This window comes from Opisthocomus hoazin, chromosome 4 (genome assembly GCF_030867145.1).
Source record: "Opisthocomus hoazin isolate bOpiHoa1 chromosome 4, bOpiHoa1.hap1, whole genome shotgun sequence".
NCBI lineage: Eukaryota > Metazoa > Chordata > Aves > Opisthocomiformes > Opisthocomidae > Opisthocomus > Opisthocomus hoazin.
Window position 1 is genome coordinate 27580711 of NC_134417.1, and position 12051 is coordinate 27592761.

Genomic DNA, 12051 nt, shown 5'->3' on the forward strand with positions numbered 1-12051 from the left:
GCTGCAGCAGCTGAATATGAACTAGTTCCGAACATTTCTGGCTACCTGCTTGTCATCAGCTTTATTTTGCAATGAGTCTTCCCTGGAAATGAAATAATCCTGATAATCCGAAAGATGGATGCCTTTTTTGGGTATGAATATTTAGGGCGTGGTGCTGGGACGCTTTCCGAGCTTTTAATTGAGGACAAAACTATTTCAAAGCTTGGCAGACTGCTCCTAACGCCAGGTTTTTTCACCAAGTACTGTCAGACGCTGCAAACGAGCTTCCCAGCCCAGATTCAAAGCAGCTGTTGCCACAATCTCCCTCCACAGCAGCTGAACAAACAGGACCCCCCTTCAAGCATCTCAGCCTGTCAGAGCAGCCAAGCCCCACTGCTTTGCTGTCCCTGTAGCAGAGCCTGTCTCCCCAGCACAGCTGAGGCTTCTCCAGCAGCCAAGCAGCTCACTGCTGAACCTCAAAGCATCTTCACTGAAATGGAGAATGCCAAAGGACGATGACTGGATTATACAGCAGAATTTTTCACTCTTGAAATCTCTCTTGACGTGTTTACTGTGAAGACATGATCTACCTTGAAAGAACCTCATGTTGCCCCAATTTAGAACTCAAACACCAGCCTTTCCCCCTCACATCTGCAAACATACGCAAGCCAAGTGCAGAAAATATAAATTATCATTAGAGTTTATATGAGCCACAAACAAACAAACCCATTTGCTCCTTACCAAGTGCAAAAACCGAATTCTGATTCTCCACTTTAGAGGAACAGTCAAGTCCCAAATACAACCAGCACCTGCTAATCCGTCTTCTCACAATCTGGCTTTAGGATGATCTTCATTATAGCTTCAAAGTAGCTATTTTCAATAAACACATTCCAAATGTGGACGAATTTAAACTGAAAACTAGATCTGGCCCTTGCTGCGTCTTGGAGTACCTGTAAGGATCCGTTCCCAGCGCAGAGGCCAGAGGACTGTTTTTCCTCTCCGGATCCCCTGCTGCTGGAGTTTCTGGAAAGGCCCTGTAGAACAATGTTACTGTCAGTGCTGATCTAGACACTCGGAGAGTCATCTACACCAGACTGCTCTAAGTATTTCACACCCAAACGTACTCCTGACCATCAGTTTTTGCGTCCATTTAGACTTTCTTCCTCACACCTCAGAGAAAAGAAAAAGTGAACGGCAAGCTGCCAAACAAGCACCATCCTTGCGTTAGATGCAGAATACGCCAGGAGGAAAAATAAAATACTTGATCTTTTTTTTCCTCTCCAAATTGGATCCAACTTAAAATAAGCCAAGTGCCACACATTTGGAGTAGGCATCACCTATCCCTGTCTACTGTCTCTGCGATGACAACAGCCGCCGGCGCCAGTCGCTTCAGCGCTTCTGGTCTACTCCAGCAAGAAGTGACGCGGGTGAGCGGTGAAGCTCCAGCCAGGGCAGCGAGCTGCTGTGCTGCAGCGGACCGGCATCAGTCGCAGAACCTACCAAGGCACTCCGCTGCAGAGGCAAGCTACAAGAGTTATAATTCTAACCGTACCCACAAAAGGACATCTGACACTACTACAAGACAGAAATCCTAAATTACAACATACACCCTCAAAAAAAAAAAATCAGCAAATCACAGAATCACACCATGGTCAGGGTTGGCAGGGACCTCTGTGGGTCACCCAGCCCAACCCCCTGCCCAAGCAGGGTCACCCACAGCAGGCTGCACAGCACCGCGTCCAGGCGGGGCTGGAATATCTCCAGAGAAGGAGACTCCACAGCCTCCCTGGGCAGCCTGGGCCAGGGCTCCGTCACCCTCAGAGGGAAGAAGTTCTTCCTCATCTTCAGCTGGAACTTCCTCTGCTTCAGTTTGTGCCCGTTGCCCCTTGTCCTGTTGCTGGGCACCACTGGAAAGAGTCTGGCCCTGTCCTCCTGACACCCACCCTGCAGATATTTAGAGGCATTTCTAAGGTCCCCTCTCAGCCTTCTCTTCTCCAGGCTGAACAAGCCCAGCTCCCTCAGCCCTTCCTCGTAGGAGAGATGCTCCAGTCTCATCATCCTCGTAGCCCTGCACTGGACTCCCTCCAGTAGCTCCTCATGTTTCTTAAACTGGGGAGCCCAGAACTGGACACTGTACTGCAGATGGGGCCCCACTAGGGCTGACTTGCTACCTTCTGCTGACCACATCCAACGAAAAAAGGCCTTACAGTTACTGTAAAACAAAAAATTCTATCTTGGTGCCTTCCTCAGAAATGGGCACCAAGACAGAACAAACAATCCATGGAACCTCTCTGCTGCTGCAGGAAACAAAGACAGAAGGCCAGAAGCCACTGGACTTACACAGGCAGAATGTTCTCTCAGTTTGTGCTGTACCACTCTCCTTCCTATACAACTCTAACCCATGGACAGGTGAGCTTCCTTGGCCAGCGACGTCTTTTCTTTCCCATACACTTCACCCGAGAAGAAAACTAATACATAAACAGAAGATACAGTGGAAGCAAGCTGAGAGCTTGGGAGGCTCGAGGAAGCCTCATCAAAAACACAACCATAAAACATCTTTCTTGGCCTCATTTCCTGGAGGCCACACAAGGCAAACGACACTAACCCTCTGTGTTCCTACGCACACGCAGCATTAGGAAGGAAATCTGCAGGTTCCCAACTACTCTTACTGGGCTCCATAACCAAATATTCCACAGACACTTAACTGTGCAGTGATGCAATCACTGTTTGCAATTAAAGAGCTCTGTCTTCTTGGTGCATTCAAATACGTTGCTTCGTAAAGCCTTTAACAAACAACGATGGGATGCTGACACAGCCTCAATCTTCAGAACGACAAATCACTGTCAAGGGGAAAAGCTTCTCAGAGCCATACCCTCTCTACAGATATACTTTGATCACTATTTGATTAAACTGAAAAACATGTCGTCCCCCCCTCAGAAGAGTTTATGAAGCCCAGATTGTATCAGCATCATCCTAGGTACGTTTCATTTTGTAGGCTAATAATGCTCCACGTAAGCAGTCCCTGGCCAAAGCCCACCAGCCAGTACCCGAGCTCCGACATCATGAAATGTTTCTATTGCTAGTTTGTACTCTTGGTCCTAACTACCTTGGAAACAGCCCAAACAGGGCATTTTGTTTTCAAATTTAGCATAAGCAATTTTAGAAGTTATCGAAATGTAAAGGTAAATTGCTTGCTTCCAAAAATTTCTGGGCACTTCTGTGTTCTTGCTACAGCTATCTCCTATCGATCCTTGTGACAAAAGGACGTAAAGCCTGGCAGTATGCTAACAGAGCACTACTATACTCTCCAGCATGATTTAAGACGTGCTTCTACACGAAGCCCAGAAAACCTCTCGCACACCAAATGTTCTGTGCTCAGTATGGATACTTTCTCTACTTTTCTAGGTCAACATATAAAAGAAAAAAAATTGGCTGGAACACACAGGTTTCTCCTCAAGTCTTCTAGAAGTATCAAAATACAAAAAACATGCAAAGAGCTAATCCTGAATACTTCCATAATCAATGCTATAACCACGGACAAGTAGGTAACGCTATCCGAGAGACTGAGTAACTATCAGCACCAAGCTGTAAGAGCCGGGAGGTAACCGCGAGAAGCCACCACGACCCGGTGGAGGATGCCACCTGAGAAACTCCCGTTCAGCGTTTCCGGAGCAACCCACCAAAGGGAAACTCGTGAATTGACACACCAGTGTCTTCCTTTTTGAAACCTGTCACATAAACAGGAAAAGATCAACGCCACAGTACAGGTCACAAGAGATCAAGATGTACAAAGCAGAGGTTAATTACATAAATTGCCTTTTCGGAAATGTGTAAAAATGAGATCCACAACCCAAGTCATTTCAAGCAGAAACGAGGTCAACAGCAGGCTTGAAAGGCCGTCCATCAGTCACCCATTGCGAGTGCTTCTGCTGAAACCGTACTCTGAGCCTCAAACGAAGCCCACCAACTCCCGACAATGTTGGGGATGGGGGTGTGCACAGCGAAAGCCACCTTTTCCCAGGAAACAGCCTTCGTACTTTCCAATACTCCTCATTCTTTTCCTTCAATTGTCATTATTACGTCTTGGGAAAATATTTATACTAATCAATTGAAGAAAGCTATTTAGCATACTTGCAAATCAAGGGGAAAAAAGAATTGTAAATTAAACCATCGTTTAGTTTGAAATGTTGTCACATTCCAGAATTTTAAAATACTAAGAATCACACTGTTCAAAGATTTTAAATAATTTCCACTTAGTTTATAGAAAATACCATGTACTGTAAGCAAATTGATCACAAAAAAGTAAAATGACACTAAGTTTTTCCCTGTTTTTATCACAGTTATATCATTGGTCATTCCACTTACCCCAGCTTCGCGCCATATATCTCCTTTTCTTTTCCTTTGCCCTTCTCTTTTATTTTCTCTTTCTCTCTGCCTTTACGCCGCTCTCTTTCACGAGACCCGCTATGAGTTCTCCTATGACTGGATCTTTCACTACTTCGACTACAAGAACGTTGACGAGGTCTTGATCGTGATCTACACAAAATCCATAGTATTAAAATTTAGCAGTCATTCATTTTCACTGTCACTGTATGTTAGATTTCGTTATATAGTCTAACCATTTTAAACACATTTTCAAATCACTTAGTAATTTAACACTTTTAAATAAAAACCAGCCAACTCATCACAGGAAAAGCAAAACAGAAAGCATTGCTTCTGCTCTGAAGAAAGAATGCAAAACCAATTAAACCACACTATGCAGTATTCACCCGTTAACAAAGTAAACTGGTATTACCAAAGCAATCTCTGGAGCTATCGGAGAAGGAAAGGAAAGAAAATTTTTCTTGAACATTAAACTTTAAATTCTTAAGTTCTGATCAATTTAGCCTGGCAAATAATGAAAGAATGTACAGCTGCTACCAAGTGCTTGTATTTACATATATTTACATATTAAATACATTACTACTAATAACGACGTTCCACAAAACCCAGAGGTGATGTGTCCAAAGCCCTAGCTTTAGCTGGCAGAGCTGACACTTGCACACAGCTTCTTAACACCAAATTCAGGTTTGAGAGACTCTTTGCAGCACCGCTATACCCAGGCCAACCCAACAGGCCCAGCAACGTGAGAAGCCGCACCCAGCTCGGTGCGCGGTCACACTCTCCTGTGTGGCTATAGGACCCATGGCTCTCAATCACCTTACCCACTCCTCAGGAATAAACGGATGTTGTCACTGACACACTTGAATGAAAAAAGATGCAGAAGTATTACAATACGACTGTTTCTACACGTATCCAAAAAAAACTTTTAATTATTCCTGAAATTCTTTTAGATTATTTGCTAAATTTTAATTTACAGTTCATCATGGATCAATACATCTTTTCTCTTGTACATGCGTAGCTCTAGACAGTGAATATTTAGGAAAACAGCAGTTCAAGTTTGCGTTAGTTTCTACCACAACGTACGTCTTCACAGATGTTCCGATGGCACCTGACTGAAAAGTTTCCTTAAGTACTGCGAGGGCTGAGGGGAGAAAGGGCATTTTTTAAAACAGTATAAAAAATTATTTAGCACCTCTTGAAATGCAAAACTCCAAAGGCCTTTAAAAGCAAAATTGCATCGAAACGATCACTCCATTTAAAAGGCAAAAACTGCTTAATAAAACTCAGCAGCAGAATACGCAAAAGAAAATACTACATCCAGATGAAGATATAAATTACTTCTGGGAAGCATCTTGTTACTGAGCCTGGAATCTGTCCAGCATCCTGGGGCTAACATACCTGTTCCTGCCTTTCAGCCTAGCTCTAGGGGTCAGCACCCCAGCTTTGGGGTTCCTTCGGCAGCCGGCACCCCTCGCAACACCACAGCTCCCATTCTCGGTCGCGCTGTCGGCACCAAGCCACAGATCACGTTACCACCGAACTGGTGGGTTGTGAACGGCAGGACATTTGCCGTCTCAAAATGGGTTTTTATTATGTCACCACAAATTAAAAAGCATCAATCCATTCTTTAGTCCTCAGGTAGAGGAAATTTTGACCCAAAAGTGTATTCTGGGTATTAGAGCTATTTTTCATTCGGCACAAAGACACTGGTTCTACCAGCACCACGGTGAGGTGGGCACAGATTTACAGACCACTGCCCTACAGACATTCACTATTCAAAAGCAACCATGATTTCTGACCACTCTGCAGGCAAGGTGCAAAGTCAGAAACAGTAGAAAATGCAAACCAACCAACCAAACAGCCCTGTGGCAACACAAATCACCTTCATGTGATGCAAGGCCTCTCCTTACTCAAGGGTATAGTCCTTCAAACAGAAAGAACTGAGGAATCCAAGCTGTTTATTGCTAGAGAGCTTACTTCCTCAGCTCAAATCTGAACTTGACTTGACATCTACCTTTGACAGGTGCAAAATAACAGCAAATTCAGTTCAGATCAGCTGGATGCTCAAATGTGAGATTTCTGCTCAGTCACAGGTCTAAGCAGAATGAATGGCAGGTATCATTTCTGTACAGAAAAACAGCTCTTAAAAATTAGAAGTAGACTGGTTGCATCAAATTTGCAATAATGTACTTATAACAGCATCGACAAATTGATAAGCATTGTCTCTACAGATGCTGTCACCCTTCTTTCATCTGCAATCTTTCGCACCCAGAGCAATCCCTAATCACTGTCTGCCCTTGGGGTTTGACAGTTCCAGCGAACAGCAGATAAAGCCTGTGTTCCCTGTCCCCGTCACGCAGGTGAGGCAGGCAGATGACTATCCACAGGATATTGCAGTGAAGATCTTAACAAAAACGTGAAGTTCTACTCTGCAGAAGCCATCTCTGCGGGACACAGGACTTCAGTCAATCCTTCAATTACGAGAGCAGCCGACCCGGGCTGTAGACCAGCCCAGAGCACAGATGCAGACAGTCCAGAATTGGCTTCACGCAGAGACGACTCCAGCTCGGTCGGACTTGTTAGCTCAGATCAGAAGTGAGCACCCATGGCAGGGTCTGCAGGGCAGTTCAGGTGTCAAGCCCAGCTGCCCCCGCGGCTGCAGAGCCCCAGCCTCCCCCAAAGCGACCGCGACGCCCTGTTTTAGGGGATCTACAGAGGGGACAGCGCAGGAACAAAAATAAAACAGTTGCAAAGTGGATCTAGCGCATTCTGCTGCACCCGAATCCACTTGCAGAGTCTCTCCTGCGCATCGCGCTCCGGTAGCTAAGACGCACGCAGGGTTTCTTTGCTCGGTCCAGGACAGGAATGCTGAGGACATGCACAGCCTAACACCGCCTCTGGAGGTAGCACCAGGCAGACGCCAGCCACCCCCAATCTCCTCCAGAGATGAGTCTTCCTCGTTGTACAAAGTTCTTTTGCAAATATTTCATGCGTCATTATTTTTCCTTAACGCTGCAGAGCTACAGCCGTCCCAGCTAAAACTCTGCCTGCTAAGGTCCTTGCATTGACTTGCACTGATTATAAGCAGGATTTATAAAGCACAGATAAAGCAACACAACTCCAAAAATACAAAAAGTTGTGCTGACCCCAGACATGAGTAAGGGTGATGTAAATAAGGAAAACTGAGGAAAAGAAAAAAAAATAAAATAAAAAAAAACAAAACACAAAAGGGTCTGACGTTAATGCTCCCTTCAATTCCCAGATGCTAGTGAGACTTAGATTCCGTTAATCATTTTTAAAGTGGGCTAACCACTGTGCTTCTCCTGTTGTACAGCACTGTTTCTTTTTGAAAAAGCTCATCTTGTGTTAACTTTTCTCCTTCACAATCCATCCACGGTCATAGTAACAGCGGACTAGCAGAAAAACCACCAGACAACCACAACACATAGTTTTATTAACAAACTCAGGCTGAATCTCAGCTCTTGTTTAAGTCTTCCGCTAGTCTGGGAAAAATTAAAAAAATATCTTAGGGACTTCTCACACAAGTAAAGACCATGAAAATTTTAGAAAATATTTGCTTAACTATCTAAGTAACCGCTTAAGATTATGAGTGAAGATGCATTATGTAGTTTTACCACACACTGATGGAACAGCGGAAGCACAGAGACCAAATACTTCAAGACAACAGACAGAAGATGGCAAAAATAACCAACTTTGCAGTCTAATTCTCTAGAACCATTTCATCTTACATGCTAAGTTCTGCCAGTAATACTTCTAAAACCCAACCGGAATTGCCAGGAAGCCAGACAAGGGCTGCTGAGGTGGAGCAGGTAAGACCACCATCTTCTTCATCTCTGCCAGTAAGCACACTCTAAAGAGAGCTCCCAGTTTCTGTGCAGTGCCGCAGGAAATGATGATCAGCGATGACTGAAGCAAAAGCCACAACCGTACTGACACACGGAGCGAACGCGGCGTCACCTCCAGAACGCCTGAAACTGCACCTCTCTCGGCCACGACCACGGCCAGGCACCGACCTGCCCAGCGACTCGGCAGCGCACGTCTCGCAGGGACAAGCGGGAGCTGCACAACGCTTTGGAAAATCAAAAGGCAATGGTTTTTGCCTGCAAACAGGTTTTCCCCGTATTCATCAAACACAAAATATGAGCTAAGGCTTCTCTCTCCCCAGACTGAAAAGCTTAAGGAAGGGACTGACCAGAAGAACAAGCACAGGAGAGACTCACTTTATCTTTTAAAAAAGGCATGAGATGTAATCTTAAACAGGAGGGGGAAAGTCAAGTATTTTAAACATGAGAACAAAAACAAGATATTATTGATTCAATAAAGAAAAACTTAAAATAAATGAAGCTAAAGAGATTAGATTCACAGCAAGAAGGAAGCGCAAGGTATGCAACACCTTATACTGAAAGCCAAAAATATGTATTCAGAAAGCAAAGAAATGATACAGAAACATTTAAAAAGACACAAAGAAAGAAAAGCAGTTTCCCAGAGAGTAAGCAAAAGGACGTGCTGCGTTTGTACACAGGCAATGTTAGTTACTACTCTTCCTGGGATTTACTGATTGGTAAGTACTCCCAAAACCAACTGCCACTTAAATCTTCCCTCTCGCATCCCAACTGTTCTATGGCTCCCAGCCTCAAACACTGGGGTCATTTCCTCCAGCTCCGAGAGCAGCTCCAACCTCTCTTACAACCCAGGCTAATTAAACCCACTTGTTAATACAGTTCAAGAGTAATTGTGCAACAGCAAACACAAGCTTCAAGGAGCCAGGTGTCAAGAGGACTCCTCAGTGCAGACGCCGTGATTCCCCATTTAGCTTGGTCTTGTCCGAAACCCCGTGATAACAAGCAGTGACTGCATGCACAGATCCCACCCTGCAGACATCAGGACAAAATTAAGACCTAAAAGCCACTCTGGAGTGTTGTAAGCTTCAAGTCTTTCACTTGGCAATCCAAACAGCTTTCCCCACTTAATTTCTATGCTGTTTCTAACCCCTCTTTCTCTTCCTTTTAAAGAAAGGGGTATCATTCAATCTCTAATGTCCACTTTTCTGTGGCAACTGCAGAATTTGAACAATGAAATCTCAGAAATTGAGCCCACGCTTTGAAACCTCAGGTAAGGCTACCGACCTCTCTCTAGTACACCAAGGCTGCAGGCAATTAAAAAAATTAAGCAAGAAAATGGACGCTTCCCACTGCCCGAAATGCCTTCAGCAGTGTCAAACCCCGGCAGCACGGGCTGGGTCCCCGGGGCAGAGCCGACGCGCCAGGGCTAACCTCAGAGCCATCATGCTGCCGGGCTTCGGCTCACTGCAGAGCTGCGCTCAGTGCCACAGAAGCTCATTTTATGCTACGTGACCATTTTAATAAGATACCTGTCTGTTTCTCTCCACCTGTAAGCCCAAAATCCTAAACTCTTCGTTTTAAGGACACTTTCTGCAAACTCCCATGAGGCCTGTATGGAACCCAAGACGCGCAACAGGCTCTTGGCAGCGGAAGGTAATTTCACAAAGTGAAAACTAAGCACACCAAATTTGCTACTCCATGTCTAACAAGCTGCGGTACGTTTCCATTTGTAGCATGAACGAATTCACCGGTGCGTTACCATGAATTACTACTCCAATATCTTGCGATATATACAGAACAGGAAATAAATGCATAACTTCACGAAATGGACCTAAAAGGAGTCGTCTGTGCCAAGAATTCATCAGCAAACAAGCACAAAAGTCCACCGATAAAGCAGAGAACAAAGATTTTTCCATTTTACTACTGTTGAAAAATAAACCCAAGACCAATTATTCCCACTAAAGCAAGTCCCAAAGTGTTCAAATTATGGAACTACTGGAGAAAATAAAAAAAAAAAACGAAGTCAGGGAGTAGACTGCCAGCACACGCACGCCTTTCCCCCAACCCAGCGCGCACACAGCACCCACCCACCATGCCAAAGGTGAAGTCATTTAGTCAAGTTCAAAGATCTTCAAAGCGTTCTTAGATCCAGATAAGCCCATATGTTACCAAAATTCTGTGAAAAGCTAAAAGCTCTTACTTTCCAATCTGCTTTTCATGCCTAAGTTGCAGAACACACAGATGCTTGGCACCACTCAGTCTCCCCAAATTCTCCCACCAGATAATCAAGGCTCGCCAATAACTTTCCTACCTGAAATCCGAAGAAATGTCTTTATTCCATCAACACTTAGTCCCCTTGTAAAAATTGAAAGTATCCATAAAAGCCCATTCAGTTACTGCACAATAAGTGTTAATTTGCTAATTTCTTCACAGGTAATCAATTAAAATGTAAAATATTGGATAAAATTAGTTGCACTAAATTTAACAGCTGCTCCATAAGCATAATTAGTTTCACAAGGGCCATATGTATTCTGAACAGAGACAGAGTTGAAACAAATAAGCAGATTTTAAAACAAGTTTGAGGAAATCTGCATTTAATTAGCAGGTGGGCACTACAACTGCATAATGTTTTTATACATTTATATTTATGAAGTGACAGAAGATCTAAAGGCTTTTTAAAATGGCGTTTATTGTTTGAATGGGAACTGTTTTGCTGCATGCTAAAGTGATTTAAATCTTTATAGCTCTGCTTTGAAAAAATCATAAATGGTGAAAGAAAACATGTGGAAAACTGTAAAACTAGAAAGAATTTGCGACAAAAAGCAGATACACATACCATAACCAAAAGGAAACTACACTTAATTAAATGTACACTCCATCTGGAATATCAGCCTAATAAAACGTGAAACTATTAAATTTTCATTGTTCTAAAGGAAATGAGGTCAGTGTCGCTTAGTATTTCCCCAATTATAATGCACTAAAGCGTCGAACTGTATCTTCTAGGTACAATCTAATCTTTTCAAAACACTACAATCTGAAAACAGTCACCGAGAGGGACTTGTTTAAATGGAAAGAGGAACTGGAGCACAAAACCAAGACAGCTCAAACAGAAGAAACCAAGTACTCTTTCAGTGAAGGTGAGTTTTTGAAAAAAATAAGCTATTCTGTTGGCAAACAGCAACCTCCACTCAAAGGACAGTGCCTGAGATGTCAAGTTCTTCCCTGGCATTCTTCTCTGGCATTCTTCTAAGCATCTCTCAGCTGATACAATTCTTATTAGATTATTATTAGCTCAATAGCCACAAAAAACCCCCAACGAAGCCATGCCTGTCCAATACTTCAGCAGTAAATCAAAAGTCTGGGCAAGAACAATGAAACACAACTGCACTGCATCAAACCTGGATATCCACATTGCTAATAAAGACACGGCGCAAAGGCACAGCTAATTGCAGCAAAATGACATGGTCTCCTTCAAAGCATATTAAGGGAAAGTTTCTTGTTTAACTCAACTTCACTACCAGGAAAAAAATAATATATGGCACAAGTTCTTGGGAGAGGTAAAATAATTTCAAGCATCAATAGCAGTTGTTCAGAGTGTAGAAATTATTAATACTATATATTTTTTTTAATGCAAATATGGCTACCTCTATAAAACATTTCAGGTAACTACTAGTTTGTAATTTTAAAATGCATGCATTTGAGGAACTTAAATATAGATAATAGGTAAGATAATATGCTTTGTTTATTTATTGTTAAATATAAGGTGAGTGAAAATGAAACTCGGCAGAACCGAGTTCAGCATATAGGTCTGAAAAGAGACTGGTGC

The 12051-nt window shown here is 43.3% G+C and overlaps 1 protein-coding gene across 1 annotated transcript in view; it reads right to left on the minus strand.

Moving 5' to 3' along the window:
* The window catches only part of RSRC1 (arginine and serine rich coiled-coil 1), a 174574-nt gene that overhangs the window by 132532 nt on the left and 29991 nt on the right, over window positions 1-12051 (minus strand). Inside the window, exon 4 of the mRNA XM_075418409.1 lies at window positions 4345-4515. Coding sequence (XP_075274524.1) covers window positions 4345-4515 — 171 coding nt within the window. The remainder of the gene's footprint in view (window positions 1-4344; window positions 4516-12051) is intronic.